Source organism: Thermobia domestica, chromosome 8, assembly GCF_964235325.1.
Source record: "Thermobia domestica chromosome 8, izTheDome1.hap1.1, whole genome shotgun sequence".
Lineage (NCBI taxonomy): Eukaryota > Metazoa > Arthropoda > Insecta > Zygentoma > Lepismatidae > Thermobia > Thermobia domestica.
This window is the reverse complement of record NC_137461.1, coordinates 143,838,781-143,859,221: the sequence shown is the minus strand read 5'-3', so window position 1 is coordinate 143,859,221 and position 20,441 is coordinate 143,838,781. Positions and strand designations below refer to the sequence as shown.

Genomic DNA, 20,441 nt, shown 5'->3' with positions numbered 1-20,441 from the left:
GCGATATGTGCAAAATATTAAAAAAAAAAAAAAAAAAAAAAAAAAAATGCGTATTTGCTTCAGGAAACCTCAAACTTTTCGTTTCAGAGCCAGAAATCACGTTAATATTATCGCGAATTTTAGCGAAATTCGGCATTACTTGCGATAAATGCGAATAAAAGCGCAAATGTGGAATTCTTGCTAAATGTTGCTAATAATAACTAAAAAGCGCATTTCTAATATTATTTAACTGCTTCACATTACTTGTTGGGCTCACAAATTTAATTTAGTTGATGTTTTTCAAACTGAACTGAAAGAGTTAAATGCTTTCATTAATCAAACAAAAGCTATGTTTCATAACAAAAAAGGTTAAAAGTGCTTATCGAAAACACTTAGATACTACTATCCCAGAGAATCTTCCTCCTTTGTTTCTTGAGCCAGTTTTATCGAGATGGAGAAGTTGGTTTGAGACTGTTTCGTATGTAAGTGAAAATTTTTCCAAATTAGAAGAATTTTTCAAAACAATTTAAAGTTCATCATCTCATGCAAGTCAGTGGCTAGAAAATTTTAGCAGTAACAAAAAAGGCAAGTTTGAGGTTCAAGTGCAAGCATCATTTGTCAGTGCACATGGAAGCGCTGTTGCTCAACTGATGAAGGAAGTAGAAGAGTCTAATTATCCTTATGCTGACCTTATTGTCGGGAAAACGTAAAACTTGGGAAATAAATTATAGTTAGCTTAATCAGGAAAATTCGGGCCTGCTATTGCAGTTAGATAGTGCTTCTCACCAGGCAGAAGTTGAAGTAAAGTTGAAAGCCTGCGGGTCAAAAGTATTGGTGAAGCTTGAAGCTTCAAAGTTACATGCAAGCAAGTGACGACAATTCTGTGTGAAGAGTTTACGAAAAGCTCTGCGAGTTATTTGATTCATAAACTGTTTCACTTCATAAAGATGTAGACATCAACAAAACTGAACTGTTGTTTAAATCGTTGACTGTGGTTTGTGGTAAAAATATACATGATCTTTGGTTGCTTACCGTGAATTTAAAAGTAAGGTTATTGAAGTTCTCAACAGTGAGAATAAGGAAGTTGACATTGTATCATTGTTAAACAGTTTAAAAGTTAAACACAGGTCTTTTTCTGTCAGCTAGTTACGTTTAATATTGTTACCAGTCTAGAGTGTTGATGCCGAGAGGTTCTTTTCCAAGTATAATATGATTGTTACTGACAGGAGAACAAACTTGAAAAGAAAAATTGATAATATTTTGCTGCATGTTATCATGTGACTAAGGATGAGGTTCAAGAAAGTTTAAATTTTTGCATTAATTTCTATATTTCACTGAATACATTAGCTAGAATGTGCAACTAATCAAAGCATATCCTCATTTTTGTATTAGATACACCTTACTACCAAAAATATACTGTTTACAAGTACCATATATTTTTTAGAAAAAGAACTTGTGCTACATTTAAAAAAATAAATGCGAAAATTGTGGCAATTAATGCTACAAAATATCAAAATTGTTGCGAAAAAGTTTCGTCTCTAGGAACAAGTAATAGCGTTATCTTCGTTTGGTAGCTATTTAAGTAACACAAAACAGATTGTCCAAATTGGAAACTTTCGATGTGAATGTACAGTAGAACTATCCAGTATGGCGTGCCACAAGGAACAGTACTAGAGCCAATTATATTTTAAATATATGTTAATGGTTAATTCTTCGTCTAGCAGCAATTGCGTGAGTTTGGAGAGAGGAGGGTGATTACAGAAGGATAGATTTCGTCCAAAGCTTTTCCCGAGAGAGCGTTCCTAGCATCGCTGCTACGTTCCCTCTTTGCACAGCCATGCTTAGTCTTTGTATAAGAAGGGATGAAGCTCGGGTGTCTCCTGTGTTGAGAATTGCGCAGTGTCCAACTCCTTTAATGAAGTTTAGACCTTCATGAGCCCAGGAGCCACAAGTTTCGATGGCGACAGTGATGGAAGTGATATTTGTCCAAGAAGTTGTTATAATTTCGTCTCTTTTCTGATTCTCTCCGAGTTGCAACCGTCCCAGCTTTTGTGGAAGAAGGAAGATTAGAGGGGGCTAGGGTATCAGCACAAGTAAAATCGCACATTAAAGTCTTCCCTCGTTTCCAAGGCATCAAAGACATTCCGTCAGGTCTCTTGCCATCAGAGTGACTACACGTCATTGGCTCTCTCACGGAAGGCGTTCCAGAGGAGATGAGGACTCTCATAATGAGGTCGTTAACATTGGAGTGGCGAGAGTATCTGTCAGCACTGTGAAGACATGATAGGCAATGTATGCCTCTCTTATCCACTAAACTTCCGCAAGCAGGGCACCAGTGTTGTTCGCAGACAACTGCTCCCAAACGTAACGCACAAGCGATTCGAAAACTTTCGTCGGGAAGATGCAGCCCTAGGGATGTAGATGGGATAGTCTGTAACCAGGCACCTGCCTTAGAGAAAGAAGTAGCAAGACGTTCCTTATCCTCAGGATTGGTGGAAGATTGAAGAAGTAAGATATCTGAAGTTTATAAGAGAAGCGTCCCATGAAGATCGTAAACTTCTCTTGTCAAGCTCAGGTAGACCGAGTACGCCGCACAATGCCCATTGGGAGCTACAATCATTAACCTCAGCTTCAGAATCCTGATGGATATCCTGGCGAAAAAGAGAAGTGATCAAAGGCATAGAGCTATCAATGGAAGAAATGAAAGATGGAGTAGCCAAGTCAAGGGCTCGTCGAATGCCTAGACCTCCGTGATCCACTGGGAGAGGTGCCTATAGCCATGAGTTATCCGTAAGAGAGCAGTTGAGAAGAGAATCTAGGCCAGGTTGGATGAACTCACCGTTGGATGAACTATTGTTCCAGAAGATCTGTCTGACTCCAGGATGGAGAACTACGAAGGAAATATAACAATCTAGGTATGGCTAATGAGGCCCGTAGGAGATAGAAAGCTAAGGGCGCAGATATCTTAGATAGACGAGTGAAAGAGAAATCTAATTTAGAAATCTTGTTCAGTGACATAATGTGTCGAGTGTCAGTGTGTAGCGCTGCATCTAAAAGGGAGGCTATATCGGATGATATAAGTTGAATTCCAGGTGCGACATTTCGTTGAAAAGGGGGGTAAAGGATGTTAGGCTGTTCGGTTGAAAATCCTAGGAAACCGACTTCACACTTGCAGAAATTGAGATGTAATCCAATCTCTCAAGAATCTTTGACAAAGCTTCGAGGACATCTTCCTTGTCTCCAGCTATAGTTCCATCGTCGAGATACCAAATGTTTAACTCAGTATTGATATTGCTGACAATAGATTGAAGTGTTAAAGCAAATAAAGGTTCTGGGGACTCGCCTTGTTGAACACCTCGCTGGGAGAGAATGATGTCTTCATCAAAAAATAGGTGACTAGGTTGTGAATAGCACTGATGTATGAGGGCGTATATATAAGGGAAGTACATTTTTACAGCTATGAGCATAGATTCTCTGTTGATTTCGTTGAATACATTCCGGAAATCTAGTTTCAAGAATATTTTTTCTTGGGTATGAGGATGAGAATAATATAGTCGGGCGACATGGGCTGCAACCTCTTAGTCATGTGGAACGCACATTCAAAACTGATATGGTGACAAGAAGGCAGATAACGGTTCTCTAATTCTTTGGCATACTATTTTAGCTGATAGCTGTCTCCAAACGTTACCGACAGCGATGGTATCACCACATTTCTTCTTTAATGCTATAAGCGACGCTCAGAAAAATATTGGTTTGATTTCTGTAGGTACGTTTCCAGTGAGGATTATGTGAAGAAAACCACTGATAGTGCTCAACAGACGGTCTCTAGAATCAATGTCCTGGCATAGTAAATGATTCTTAAATCTGGGAAGGCGTAAAGTGTCCATACCTCTTGCGGAGCCGGAAAGGAAAGATCAAAGAGCTGTCTGTACTTCTTTGACAGAAACTCTAAGAACGGCTGGAGCGTTGTCAATGAGTGCAGGAAGTGTGAAAATGTGACTGTGTGTAGGTTGTTTGTTGCGTAATGCATCTAACACTGTAGTTTCTCGAGGCGCCGAAGTGTCATCAGAGATGACGAGTTTGATTGCTCCATGGACATCGCCGTCGTAAAGTTTGTTCTCAATAACCTTGATGTTGAAGGTGATTGGGTCTGTCGCTCGGCGAGGTTTGGAAGGTCGTTGGTGGCGATAAAGGAGGACATCGCAGCGAGAATTAGTCCAACTTTGTTTCACCGATGTAGTGAGATTAGACACTTTGTTCGTTCTTGTTGGTAAACAAAGAGTTACGTAAGGGAAGAAGAAGAGCTCCTTCCACGATTGCAAGCTATTAGTAGATATAATATTCTGTAGAACGTTACAGAGGGTGACGAGAGTGACGTCAGCCAACGCCGATCTATCTCCTCGAGGAACTCTACGTAAAATAGGAGTTATGGACTTGAGTTTTCCGAGGAGGGTGTTGCATGCTTCGATCGACATCTCGTTGGGGCGGTCGCTCAAGATAGAACTGTGTGGAGAAGGTGAAAGAATGAGAATGAGATTGGACGATGAAGGTTTAGCTTTGGTGCTAGTATGATGGCACTTACTATTGTGGATTGCTTGGCTTTTTGCATTGAGTAACTATTTCACTTGGAACACACTGAATCATTAGGTATAAGTTCACCAGCAGTAATGAAATGGTGAATGCTCGGGTCGGTATTACCGTTCAGTGACATAGAGTGGTCTATATTAGTGGGCATGGCACTAGTATCATGTCCGATCGACATATTAAGCAAATGGTAGGTAAAGTAAATGAACATTCATGTTTGAAACCGTTCAACAATTGAAGAATAGATTAAACTTAAAAATTATTATCCACTTAATTCACAATCATTGTTAGAAGTAACGTATTTGAAACGATGTTATAAATGGGAAAAACAGTAAATTAAATCAGTTTCCGAGGACTGTTGGAAAGGATGATTTTACTAAAGCAATCCTGAGATGTTCACGCACATTTTGACACCACACTCGTGCAATTAAACAATGTTTTTCTCGCACTAAGCGGTGAATCTTGGCGAACAACAACAAAATGAACAGAATATACTTTTTTTGACTTTTTTCATTTGATATATATATATATATATATATATATATATATATATATATATATATATATTATGAGCATGCACTACTCAGGATTTATTGGTCCATCATCATATCATTAGCTTTATATATTTATATACACGCATACACATGCGCGCTTGCATACACATACATATAGATGAACTAATCACGAGTGTTAACTTCAGTGTCCCCAATGGAATTTGGAAAAGTCTGCGCTGGTGCCATTACGCACATACTGTTTCTAAGTTTAACACTTACCTCAAACTGCGTCCGGTATTCACTATTCTATTCTAAACTATTTCGGTATATTCAGTATTGGGCGCGTTAAGGGATAAGTGCTAAACTTATTTTATCATTACTATAAGCATGTGTCAATTTGTCTCATTAAGCAAGTACAGTACTTTCCGAAATAATATCATGAATCATCATATTGGGTGTCACAATTCTACTGATTCCACTAGTTTGTGGATCATAAGCGCGGGACATTAAATTAGTTTTTATTTATTTATTTTGATAGTGGACGAAAACAATAAAACCAGTGTTTTAGAAATAAATATTTTAAATAATAATAATAAAGTAAGAAAAAAATTACATGAGCTGTTAATAGAAAATGTTCAAATCCTAGTTTTTTCTTCTTATTTTCTGTCAGTTTCTTTCTGGAATATACATATAAAAAAATTGTTATTACGTTGTTAATGTGTGTATTGTCTATGTTTCCAGTACAGAGCGAATAGATAGGCGATTAGGGTACTTTCAGAAGACCTTTGCTTTGACCGGAAATGAAGTTCGTCATGTTTCTATTTCACAGCCACGTTTGATAACATACAACTTCAGACATATCAAGGTTTGTGCTTTACCTTTTTATTTATTTATTTATTTATTTATTTATTTATTTTCTTTATATTTCCTACCCAAGGAAGGAATGGAGGTTAAATGCAGCTCATCTGAATGCCAACACCATGAAATTATGGGGTCTTTATCACCGAAGCGTATGTAAAACTCCTACATTGGTCTATCCAAACGAAAGTGTGCCTTTATATGTTTTTTAATGCTCTTGTTTCACTGTATTTTAACCTTATCGAATTAGGTAAAGGGCTTGTGTCGAAAGCGGTGGTGATCGGCATTCGAGGTAAACGAAAAAATAACTTAGTAAATAGTTTATCACACAACGAGGTGACAAACGCTACAATATGACATATAGCATTGATGTCTTGCCTTGCTGTGCTAAAATCCAGGATACTTCAGATCATCTTGAAAGTTAGTGGCATTTTCGGTGGTTCCTTCTGTGTTTTTACTCTTAGACATTTCCATTCCATGCTTTGTTGCTCCATAGTGGTGAAATATCCTTATGTTACTTTACATTGAAAACAGGAATTATTCTCAGGTAGTAACGAGTCAATAATACTGAGGGAACATTGTATATGAATATTGTTTTCTGATTCATAGTTAATAGCTATGCTTGCTATCAACAACACATGTCCGATCCTTTCAGTCATCTTAGTAACACTGTTGTTTGTGAAGAAAGTAATATGTAATTTCTCTATTAGAAATACCCTCGGTTTCCTTTAGTGAATTTATTCAATCTTCCCTACTTACAGTTAGTGGAAGACAATCCGTACTTTTTCTTACACCGAAAACAGTAATATGTAGCTAGAAATACTTTCTCGATATGGGTTCGCGTCTCAAGAACAGTTTCCATTTCTGACGTTGTCTCTTCGCTAAAACAGACGTGATAAATATACTACATCCAATTTTAATATTTAATCCCCATAGTTTGGAAGTCTACCCTAGTTTCACATTATGAAATGAAACTCACTTCGCTGGTTTATTGTTTAGCGCATATATCTTTGGTGCATGAGATCTCAGTGGTTCAAATTTCACTTTTTGTAGAGCTCCTCTGTGGCTAAGTGGTTAGCGTACGCACCTTTGGTGTGGGAGACCCGGCGAGAGCTCATGTGGTTCGGATTCCACGTTAATCAGTATGTCCAGTCTCATATAGCCTCGCTGCTGAAAGGGACGTTAAACTTAAAATCAACTTATTCACTGTTTGTATCAAATTATTCAGTCAATATTAATAGAGAGCAATATGTAACAAAGCAGAAAATGTTATAGTTTAATGCTCAGAAATGTTTCTAAAGTTCATAAAATATGTCTAATGGCATCAAGAAATATAGTAGTATGTTTAAAGAACTAGGCGCATTATATTTAGTATATTTTTTTTTCTTAAAATAGAACTAGGTGTTTGCTGCGTTGCAATTTTGCTATTATTTTCTCCTTAAGTCGGTTTAAATTTACTTTTAAAAGAATGTTTGAGAAAAGTTTATTATTTTATTGATGCCCCTAGAGTTATATTTAAATTTGAGTCTCCAGATTGCACCAAAAAGATCTCCAAAAATATTCTTATGCTAGAGTTATAAATGAAATGTGAAGGGGATACAGGGAAATTATATGTATGTACGTAATAGTTTTTATACAGAATACGTAAAGAACAAAAACGTGCATGCTTATAATCCGAAGTATAACATATATAAACTTCGTAAGAAATAGATGTCAAGTTTAAATTTACATGTTTGCGGAACTCAGTATAATTTCAGTGCCTTTGCTTTTAACACAACTACAGTTATAAAGTGATTATTTTTGTATGTAAGTTTTCGACAGATTTTTAAATTTAATATTATTTTATTTGTTAGAAATAATTCCTTGTATTGTCATATTGCCGCTACATACTTTTCTTCTGGTTAGTTACTAAAGTATTACTGATCTTCCCAAACGTAGTACATCATACTTAAAGAAAAAAACACTTTCCAATGGACGCTATAAGATACATATGTATGAGGGTTACAGCAAAAGTACGAAAATGGGAACGAAGCAAGAAATTCTGAAATACGCAAATGAAAGTTTGGTACATGTGTAAGCATTACATGTAAGAAGTTGGGTGCGGCCTATAATCGAGACTTTCCGCATCAGATTTTAAATCGTCTGTTTCAAGGTGACATAAACACATATTATTTTGCAACCTTCAATTATGAATCATTTCAGTTGTAACCGCATATCCACTTTTTCTGTTTTAGACTACAAAATCAAGCAGATCTTGTTCCACGTCTGGTGCACTTTTGCCCTCGAAATGAACAGCGATTTGTCAAACTACTTAAGACTTTCTCTTCACTTGCACACCACTGGCGAAGTTTCTTTCATCAACATCAAATCTGCGTCCAGCTTCCCGCTTTCTGTCTTCCTTTGCATAGCTGAAAACTTGAAATTTAAATTTCGCTGTGTAATTAGTACGCTTCTTTCTCGTTGTCACTCAGAAACCAAATGATCAACTTTTCTCGAATAAATCAACTTTGAACTTCCTTACACTGTCGCTTAAATTAATCACTACACCAGACCTCCCAATACGCAAAACCTGTCCTGTTGGTGATGAGTCAACCTTAATTATGCGAGAATTTAAGAAGGGGAAGGAGAGACATGCAACTAAAATACTGTCTAATTGAACTTATTCGTATATTTGGTAGTGCGGCGTATATTCGAAATTTACTTTTCTATAATCTCGTGTCAAAAGTTTAGGTGCAAATACGGTAGTACAACGAATTGTTCGTTTCATATGTGTTTTACATCGAATTACACTCTTTAGCAGAAATGTAGGGTAGGTTCTTCGGGAGACTACGTCGAAGGACTCGAAATGTCACTAGTGTGTGTTTCTGGGCTTTACGCGTAATAGTAATTGTACTTGTAATGGTTTGTAATGTACTTCTAGGTGAAACACTCATGAAACGAACAATTGGTTGTACTCATTTCTCTCAAGTTATATCCTCATAGGGATTTGTATGTTCGTGCAACTCCGTACATATAACGTTTACATATGTACTAATCTTCTATTTGCGTACTTCAGAATTTCCTACTCCGTTCCCATTTTCGTAAAAGGTGATAGTTGCCGTGACTTCAGCAGTAATCCTTGTTTATATTAAAAATAAGCACGATTTTGTGATTATAAAATGGCTTTTACGTTTTCATTTCTATGACTAGTATCATTTTGCTATAATTTTGGAGATGATTTCGTTAGTGCTACATGAAATTAACTGATTTTGCATACAATTATAAGTTTATTTATTTATGTATTTCTGATGCCCTGTTTTACGCGTCGAAATTAAAGCCCTGTTGCCTTTTTGAATCAGTTAATCACGTGCGTACATTTGTTTCTATTGTTTTAAAAATATATTAAATACGAAAAGAATATTTATACGTCATTCGTACGTACAAACAGTAGTGTTGGAGTAGAAAATTATAGGAAATTGTAGTAATTGTGCGTAACTACCCCCCCCCCCCCCATCCCGCCGTCGTGTTGAACTAATGGCTAGCGTGCGCACCTTTGGGGTGGTCTGGGTCGCATTCCACCTTGACTGCAGGTCTACGTCTCATGTACCCTCGATCCCGAAAAAGAACACTAAAGTGCAATAAACAAACAAACAGTTAACATGAGTTGCTCGTGTGATAAAAGAGTGTTTAGATTATGGAGCAATTAAAATATTAGAGTTTTTAAACTTCGAGGGAGCAGAAGGTAGTATTTTTGTCAAGAGCATTCTTCCTCCTCTGCCCTTTGCCCTAATTCTGAAAAACAAAGTAGTATCTAAATTCCGTAAATTACGATTTATAGTTTTCAGTTGATACGTTAAGCAGAAATGTAAATTAAATCAGTAATATTGCAATAAATATCTGCTATAGTGCCTTTAAAGATCGCTTCCGAAAGCAATGACTTGCCCATCAGATCTTGATCATAAATTAAATTTGTACTCCATAGGTTTGGTTAAGTTTATACAATTCTGTAAAAATTATTGAAATTCAGTATGTAATTGAATTTTACTTTCCTTACAGCTAGCAACGTTTGCTATTGTAGAAGAAATGGGATTCAACAAATCGGAGACAAAGGAATTGTTGCTCAGCAAGCCAAAATTGTGGATGAAAGGTACTCACACTATATAAAAGATATTTTCTCCAATTAATTTACTCATAAGTAAGATATATATATAGAGCAATGAAAAAAGAAGAAGAAAGAAGGAAAGAAAGAAAGAGAAAGACTAAGTAGATAATGTACTTTCTACTAGTACAGTTTGATTGTATTGAGATGTTCCGAACTTGTGTAACTCTAGATAGAAAGAGAGAGAATTTTTCGATTGATGAAAGTTGCAGTACACAGTTTCAATATGAATTAAATATTTTATTTACTTACCAATGTTCAGATACAGATCAAAGTTCATTTTACACTGAAACAATGTAACATAAAATATACAGGGTGTTTCAAAATAATACCGATAACGTTTGGAAGGTGATTTCTGACACTAAGATAAGTCAAAAAGTATAGACCAACTTAGGTGCACAAATGCTTCCTTTCGGAGTTATAGGCTGCCGAAAACATGAAAAAATAAACTTTAAAGGTCCATAGCTTCAAAACTATGTGACCTTCCGTAGTCGGCTCAAGACTTCACTTAGGAACTAGTATGTGCCCTATCCAAATATCAGTGTTTCAGAATCCTGCGGTACTTCCGCAACAATTTTTATAGAGGCAGTTGGTGAGTACTTCAAATTATATGCCATAGTCAAACACCCTAAATGAGGAGAACTCAGGAAAACCTTATTCAGGGTGGCTGGCCTGAAAAAGCGCGTTACACTTTTTCGACCAAGTGACCCCACCGGGAATCTAACCCGGGACCCGTTTACTGCTAGAAAATGGCCAGACAAATGCATGACCCTGGGTATGAAATCCATCATAGTTTGCGTTTTCTCTTGACAGCATGCCATCTTCATTCCACTTCTTCCCAATCATGCAGTAATTTCCTAGGGGCAGGCACTTCTGCGATGTTGCCGCGGTACTTTCTGAGGTGCAGTAATAGATTTTGGACCACTACATGTTCAGACCTATAACACAGCAACGGTGCAGAGTTATGAGCTGTACATTATCACATGACCTACATACGTTTGTAGGATTACACATGCAAAATTTCAGCGCTCTACGATATGTAGAAGTGGGTCAAGGTAAAACTTTTTCGCGCACCTCTCGTTAGCCGGCAAATTTCAAACAAATCATACATGTGCAAATTACTCAGAAACTATTGATTTTCAACCCCCGGTTCATATAGGTGAAAGTGTTCCAAAATACTTGTAGAATATCCCCTTGCAAAGAATACATCGAATTACCAGTCACCCTAGCGTTTGCTGGAAAAATGTCCAAAAATGAGACATATAACAATCGATAGACCATCGACTGAACAAAATACTATGAGTGAATATAAATTCTTATACGTAATTCTAGAGAATGTTGAGAGAAATTAAAATCTTTGTAAGTTTAAAAATTTATGCTGTACGAGAACTACATCATTTATTAAGATTAAACTGATACTGAAGTGTATTGTCATCATAATTTTTATTGTGGTCCCGAATAACATAGTCGCTGACGCTCTCGCCTTTGGTACGAGCGGTCCGAGTGGGGATGCTCGGTTGAAAAAGTGTCAAATGCTCTTTCAGGCCAGCCATTCTGATTGAAGTTTTCCTCATTCACACCGGGAAAATTCCGGGATGGTACTTAACACAATGGTCTCAGACCGCTTCCTTTCTTCTTTATTCCTTTCTTCCTCCCCAATTCCCCAGGTAGTGTAATTGCCGACGGACCTCATTCCTTATACGTGACGGGCTAACATGGCCATAGCTGCCGAAATTCCAGAAATCTAATTTCTAATCCAAATCCTAAGATTTCCGTTGTAACACTAGGAAAACGACATATATGTATAGTATATGGTGTATAGTATATGTAGTATATGTATTATAGTATGGTTAATGGAATATAACTAAAAATCATGATTAACTCATGAACAATATTAAAGTATAACTATAATATTTTTTCAAAGCTAAGGTATATGCAGGGTGTAACGGGGGGTAAGACCAATTCCATTTCAAATTGTCCAGGCAAACCACAATTGGTCCCCATCATAGTCTCAGATTTCATTTATTTTTTTAATATGGGATCTACATGCAATATTATTAGACCCATATTTTTTCTTTTTGCTGAAAAAAATTTTTCCTTCGATATACAGCCTTCCAAAATGGCCGCCCTCCTCTCGGATTGCTCGAAAAACTGAAAAACATGTCAAATTATAAGTTTTGTTGTAGAGAAACGAATGTACTTAGTAATGTAATCGCAATAGTAGGAAGAGTATAAAGTTGTATGTTTCGTTGGAGGGCCAAAATTCGTCTATTGGTCCAATAGGAATCGCGCAATTCACTCGCAATGTTGCCAACTTTGATGAAATTTTTGCTAACTTCAAACATTTTTTTTCTGTCCTCACGAGCAATATCAACCATCTGCTTCTAGCATCGAAATCTACTCCATAAGGTCTCTTGAAAATGTAAAGGACTTACGTTTCTGATTATTACATCCCACGTTATAGCATGATGAAAAGCTGAAAATTGCATTAAGACGCCATGTTTGGACGCCATTTTCTCAAAAACCCCACCTTTTAAAAATCTGAATTTTTTACATGTATTGGAGAAGTACCTAAATATTTAAAATCCGTTAACCGTTCATGCGGCTGCAGCCCCTAACATTCGCAATTAATTATTGAAATTTCGATTTTTGTACTTGCAATGTAAATATTCCCTATGGGCATTTAGGTCCTATACCCAAGGCGATTTGAAAGGAAGTATGAAAATTTTGAGAGTAGAATCCTGACATCAAATCTAGTAGAAAAGTTCCTATAAACATGAGTCGAATTCCGCTTCGTTTTCGAGTTACAGGGTTTCCAACTCGGGATCCAAAATCGGTTCGGGACAATAGAAAATGAAATATATATTTCGCGTTAGATCAGAAACTGTGTGTTAAAGCTTTGATAAAGTTCAGAAAGTTGATTTGTATCAATATGATGATTTTTACGTGCGTTGCAATTCAGTTGGCAGTGTTGCCAACTTGCTAGAACTTTTATTTGTTTCCAAAAGACACTACGTGGATTTTATTTGATATTTGGTATTCATTAATGATTGCCAGCATCACATGAAGCATAATTTTCCCCACATTACCACAGTTTTCGAAAACTTACATGTATTTCATTAAAAGGTTTATCTCATGCGTTATTGATAGTTTGCAACATTACGTGTGAATTTCACTTGATGTATGCCATCATTAGTAAAACCAAAATGTCGAATAAAAACTACGTCTGTGTAAGTTGTAGTAATAATAATAAAATAATAATAATAATAATAATAATAATAATAATAATAATAATAATAATAATAATAATAAAGATGAAGAAGAAAAATATTTTTTATTATCGCAAAACCTCTCGTAACTCCACGCATCAAGTTCGAACTTAATCAAGAAGTTCTGCTGCAACCACGAAACAGTTTATTACGAGATTCAGTGTCGTGAACATCGTCCTAGTGTTCTCTGGAACCATGAAAATTGTTTTCACTGGTAACATGACATTGTAGTGCACTAGTTACAGTGTTTATGACATCAATTTCATCAACATTGCGAGTGAATTACGCGATTCCTATTGGACCAATAGACGAATTTTGGCCCTCCAACGAAACATACAACTTTATACTCTTCCTGCTATTGCGATTACGTTACTAAGTACACTCGTTTCTCTACAATAAAATTTTTAATTTGACATGTTTTTCAATTTTTCGAGCAATCTGAGAGGAGGGCGGCCATTTTGGAAGGCTGTATATCGAAGAAAAATTTTTTTTCAGCAAAAAGAAAAAATATGGGTCTAATAATTTTGTATGTAGTTTCTTATTTTAAAAAATGAACTAAATCTGAGACAGTCGTGTGGACCACCCTGGACGATTTGAAATGGAATCACTCGTAATGCAATACTGCGGTAGATTATTATACGTGACTAGTACATGAAAAAAGGTCATATGAACATATATCGCGAAACGCCTAGTTTTCGAGTAAATTGGGGAAAAGGAGAAACAACGAAAAACACCACGTACATATTCCCTGATTTATCACTAGTAGTACCATTAATGCATACGAAAGTGTATAAATGCAGTGTGAAGCCTTCTGCCGGATGAGCCTAGATCCTATGTTCCGCACCGCGTAGCGAGACCCTGATTCCAGATCCATGTCCTGTGCGTCAGTTGTTTGAGTGAATGCAGTGAGTGCAGACAGGTCAGTATCGTGCATCACAGTTGCAGTTCGAGGCGTTAAATGGGTCAACATGCCCACCGTGTTCACAAATGCAGAATACGCAGACATAATATTCGTCTATGAGTTTTGCAATGACTGTAGTCATCTGGCAGTAAACAAATACCGGTGATTTTCAAACTGTCGAACACCAAACATCCGTGTGTTCGGTAATGTGTACAAGTCCATCAGGGACCATGGCACAATGCCTACTCTTAGACATGCTGAGAGGGATAGAAGGCTGCCTCATGCCGCACCTCGACGTATACTGCAATCCGTGGAACACAACCCCACAACAAGTACCAGGCGCATAGCATGTTGGCTCGAGGTCAGGTCTGATATGGCAGTGTAGAGAACATTAGCGGAGAAAGACCTGCATCCGTCCATTTCCAGCGTGTACAAGCCTTCATCATGGTGACGAAGGGAAGCTTGTGACCTTTTGTACATGAGTAACGCAACATGAGCACTTAATCTCATATATCATGTTCACCGACGAAGCTACTTTTACGCGGGATGACATAAATAATAGCCACAATTGGCATTATTAGTGTGATACCAATCCGCATGTCACCATCCCCACGAATTTCCAGCACAGATTTTCGGTTAATGTGTGGTGTGCCGTGGTGAATGACATACTTAATGGCACAATCGTCCTAGACAATAACCTGAATGGACAGACTTCAGTTTCTGGAGACACTACTACCTGCGTTTGAGGACAAACCACTGGACATCCGCCAAAACATATACTTTCATTAATGGTACTATTAGTAATAAATCGGTGAATACGTACGTGGTGTTTTCCGTTGTTACTCCTTTTCCCCAATTCACTCGAAAACTAGGCGTTTCGCGATATATGTTAATGTGTTTTCATGTAGTAGTCACGTACAATCACCTATCGCAGTATTTGCATTTTCTCCTGTTACACCCTGTGTATATATATCAATCAGAACACAACATTGAGCAGAACAAAATGAGACACACAATGATAAATTCTCATGCGTAGTTTTTGATAAAATCGAAAAAGAGTAATTATTATTGTGCTGAAACTTAATGTCGTTTGCCCCCAATAGTAATTGATATCTATTATTTTACTAGAACAGATTTATTTATTTGTTCATTTATCACTAAATGAACAAATAAATAAATAAATCTGTTCTAGTAAAATAATGAGTTAACATAAGTAGCTTAGTAAAAATACGCTAAGTAGCGGATTCTATCGATTTTTTTTTTCTATAGACACACACCCTCGAAAAATCTTTCAGTTTAATGTCCCACGGTTATGCCCTTCAGGCTAAAGAGGACAATCGAGTAAGGTAAGTGAATGGTGGTGGAAGAATCGGCGGAATGAAAATGTTAAAAGAAACGAGAGTACCCCGGGAAAACCCACGGACACGATGTTGTACAACTTGTATGTATCAGCGCTGACTTGTCTCTTCCACCTATGAATCTATCGAATGGAGTTCCCACGTCCGATGGATTTTATGTGACTGACCCAAATAGTTTTAATTACAATGAGAAAGCTCTTATCTTCTTTAGACCTTGATGAGACAGATTAATGGATTTTTAAGATAGATAACCTTAGTGTGAAGTGCTAAAAATTATGTAACAGTAAGTTGAAATTTTGCTTGTAGCTTCTCTATCATTTTTTATGTGCTAATCTTTGTTTTTCAGATTACAATCGAATAGCGGATGTGTTTGATTACGTTCATAATGCGATGAAGATTCCTCATGAAAGAATATTGTCCGAACCTGATGTACTAACAAGTAGACTCTATCGTGTGAAACAAAGACATTTATATCTCCAAACTTTGTCTCGTGATCAGTATGATCCAACAAAAGAAGGATATGTATCATTGAAAGCTTTAGTTTCAGGGCGAGACAAGGAATTCTGTGCGAATATTGCCAAGACATCCGTAGAAGCCTTTAATTTGTTTCTAAAGACTTTGTAATGCAAAAGATTAAATGTTCATGTACAGTGTTTGATTTTTAGTGCATTTTTATAAAATATAGAAAAAAATAGTGCACATAAATATAATCGATTCGTTTATTGTTTCTTTGGACACCTGTATTGCATATCGTATTTTCACCTAAGTGTAAAGGAACCTTTGTATGTCTATATGCCTCATTAACGTCATAATGTAATGTACAAAGTAAGAGTACATCGCTCTAAATAATTTACTGAAAATATGTGTTTACGCTGTAGTTGCCTTCGAATTTTCAAATTAGTTGACTACATTCTCCCCCCCCCCCCCCCCTTCCACACACTCTTCCATTTTCAAAAATTAATTTCTTGAACTTTTGGATAGCCTCTGCATTTGGTTCTTCCTTATACATTTACGAACTTGATTGAAGTTTACATGGGGTGCAACTAAGCACCTACTTCAAGTGATAGAATGTATGGTTGTTCAAAGAACGAACTGATTAGCGTAATGGTTAACGCATCGGCACGGTAAGCCGAAGACTTGGCTTCGAATTTCGGTCCAGTCGGGCAGTTTTCATTCTATTCATCATTCAATTCGCACCTATAGAAGAATTGGTGTGGTATAAAATCTATGAAAGTTTACTATAGAATAAGGACATGACAGCTTCCTTGCACAAAGTGCCTTGCAGTCTACGGAATGCAAAGCGCAGTCAACTGTGTTTAGTATTAATGTACTGAACATGAGTATTCGATGTTAAATCTTCATTAACATACACCCGTAGAAATTTAACAGATTTCGATTGATATAATTCTGCAGAGTCTATGCTTATTGGTATAAGTTCATTTCTTTGGCCTGCGAATCGGAATTTGACGATTTTGGTTTTTCCTAAATCCATAGTTAATTTATTTATGTTTAGCCAGATAGTAATTTTTGTTAACGTCTTTGTAGTGAACCTTGCTGCTTCGTCTACTGAATCTCTACTGACAAGGATCATTTATATCATCAGCATATAATATTGATTTAACAAGCCTAAATTGTTATTTAAACCATTAATGTATATAACAAAATGTGACCTAGTATTGACCCTTGTGGTACTCCTTGTGTCACTGTCAGTATAGATCATTTGAACATTTCTCTTCTGCCATTTTCCTCTTTACAGATGCTACCCGTTTGACCACGTTCAGATAAATACGACTTTATCCAATTGTATCCCACACCTCTGATGCCATAGGAATACGATTTTGCTAGCATAATACATTGGCCTATAGAATCGAGCGCCTTAGATTAATCAATAAAAGTACCAATTACATGCTTTTTTTATTTGTATCCATTGGTCAAAAATAGCGTTATCTAATATGTTAACGGCCCCTTCTCCAAATAAGCCCTTCAATCACTAACTTCCTTTAAATCTGCAGAACTGGAGGCTGTTTATAAGCACAATTATGCCACTCCGAATGACGAAGATTAAACAATAACCAAATCATGACGTAGTATTAACATAACAAATATATAATATTAAATAATAATAATAATTCACTAGAAATCTTTCATATTAGAAGTAAATCATTCTGCAACTAAAAACGCTATGCGTCAAATGTGCTTCACTAACCGAAAGATGGGGAAAGTGCAGCTCGCTTCTTTCCCAACTAACTTGTTTTAGGAATATATTTTTACACAAAAAGCATTTCAAATTTATTTGGACAAATTATAGTTTTTCTTTCACTAACATACAAATCTTTCTATGGAACTTGCAACAAAGAAAATACTTCAAGTAACTACATGTGTTCAGTTATAAAGTATAACGAGTTCTTAAGTGTTGATGAAAAATAAATATAATTCGTAAATTTTACCTGTATAGATTGTATGAATATCCTCTAATGATTATTTTTATTTAAAACTTATAACTTTAAATTTTGTATAAGCAATAATCTCTTTCTTCAAATCATCAATGGCTGGAAACCAGCCGCAAAGTAATCTACTTAAGAGGGCTAAAAAAAAAGGTAGTGTTTCACTAATAACATTTGTGCTCTGCGTCTCTAGACATTTTTTTTTTCTTTCTTTTTTACAAATAAACTAATATTTTTTTCACACTAGAACTACATTAGACTTCCAAACCAAAAGAAACTAATACTGAAATCGCAAGTGATAGATGATGTACTTTCGATTTCAATAGAGGGGTATTGGTCAGCATAGAACCTCTTCTTGTGACGCTGAATCCGTATCAAAAATCCATTTCTTGGTATCTTGCAATTTGTGCTCTGACACTAGTTCGACAGACGTATAGACGGACAGCATCGTCCTATAAGTCTAGTTATACTTATGCAGAATATAGTTTGGAATTCCAAGTTATCAGTATTCAAACGAATATAAATAACTACAAAATCTTAATTTGTAGTTATTTTTAACAAAATACAGTTCTAATAGAACAAACTTTGTGAGATTTTTCTGTTTTGTCCCATCTTTCACCAATATCGTGAATGGAAACACTGCTGTTTTAAAATAGGAAAATGGTGGATACCTCGGTTCATCATAAATTGTTCCGTGCAGAATCGTGAATTCTAAGAGGAAAAAAAAAAAAAAGTATATAGAATATCTTAAATTTCTCTCTGAAATGCTGAAATTATCCTTTTGCCGCATGCAAAATAAAGAAAAAATGGCTTAAGCTGTTCAAAACTTAATTCGGAGATTTGGACTACATGAATAAGCAAACAGTAAAGATTTGCAAAATATTGTAAAGAAATAATATCTCAAGATGCACCACACAGGTAACAATATTAGCTTTATTTTACACTAAATAGTTATTGTAACAGAGATCGGGAACTAGTGGCGGTATTCTTTTCTGAGATACAAGTGAGCTGTGGTAAGGAGAAAAGAGTATTGAGTGGAGGCAATTCTTCCTTTGGATACAGTGAATTCAGTGAATAACAACATAATTTTTCAAGTGAAATACGCATAGCTGAAAAAAAAATTTTTTCTTCATTACATCTTCACTTTTTCTGCCGAAGATTGGCCTTTAATTGCTATTTATACTTAAGGCCAATGATTTAGAAATTCGACTGTGCATAACTCGGGACCTCATTCTGTACACACCTGTTCACAAAAAGCTGGAAACTCGTTCAGTAAGTCCGAAAAAGTGAGCCTAGATCCGTCAAAATTCCCGCAGATCTATACAGGGAATTGCATGTTCCGGCCGTTCTTTATTATATAGACACTAGCTGCAAACTGTACTGTCATCCGAGCGATGTGAAAATGTAAGAACAAAATCAAACTACTTATTTTTGAGATTAATATTGATTGCACACCTCATGCACAGTTCCAATATGCAAAATCAACCATTATCTTAAGTAGAAATTGCTGAAAACGACAGAAAATGGATATTTAAATCTCCAAGTAGGAACCTGTACTTGGAGCGATTCTATTATCAATATTATAACACAATCTCTTGTAAGTTGCGTCTGTGGTCAAGCGCGTTTAGTACTGCTATTGACATTTCTGAAACGAAGGGCGAAGGTTCGAGCTTCCGTGCGGAAAGTTAGTTTTTCTTCCTTTTTTTTAAAAAAAAAATATATGAGAACTTTTTATAAATATAAATTTCTACTGTGAAGTGATTGGAAACACATTATTCAACAAATTGTCCCTTTTCAAATCCCTGTCACATTTACTAGCCCGCCATGTCCGTAATTCAGAGTCTAGGACAAATCTGCCAATGGCCAAATTGTGAAGTGCAGGTAACTAGAGCCACAAACTATTACCTAAGAACACCACCACAAAATAAAAATAAAAATAAATGAAGTGGAGTGGCTGGGGATATTCAAATTTACCTAGAGATTTGAATAAAATGCAAATTACACACATTTAAATCTGATGTCTTCCCTCTTGGAGATAAAGGTTCTCTCCTGCAAGAGCCGCCACTCCATTAAATATGTCGGTAGAGCATAACAAATTTAGAATAATGGAACAGCAGATCTCAGGGTTAGCTGCATAACAACCATGGTCAAAGACGCTACTATAGTGAGTCAGTTTAATGTTTACCAAATAGGTTAAAAGAAAAAAAAAAATTTTTTTAAACGTTACAACTTACAGGTAGCAGCCTGTGTTTGAGCTCACTATACACATGATTGTTATTATAGTTCCTAGGGCATTAATATTCTCTCTGGGCTCCATGCAGAGAGCCAGTCAGTCATACACACAACAAGGGAAAATGGTTCCATGTATCACCCTCCTGAAAACAAAACATTCTCATTAGCAGTAGGTACTCACCCT

General features: G+C 36.2%; 1 protein-coding gene across 3 annotated transcripts in view; it reads left to right on the top strand.

The window, feature by feature from the left end:
- mTerf3 (mitochondrial transcription termination factor 3) overlaps positions 1-16,452 on the top strand; it is a 48,530-nt gene extending 32,078 nt beyond the window's left edge. Inside the window, exons 4-6 of one of the 3 annotated variants that reach the window (XM_081769102.1) lie at positions 5,799-5,922; positions 9,951-10,041; positions 15,928-16,452. In XM_081769102.1, coding sequence (XP_081625228.1) covers positions 5,799-5,922; positions 9,951-10,041; positions 15,928-16,205 — 493 coding nt within the window. In that variant the 3' untranslated portion in view covers positions 16,206-16,452. The remainder of the gene's footprint in view (positions 1-5,798; positions 5,923-9,950; positions 10,042-15,927) is intronic. The other 2 variants (XM_081769101.1, XM_081769100.1) reach the window with 2 other exon arrangements.
- The last annotated feature ends 3,989 nt before the right edge of the window (positions 16,453-20,441 follow it).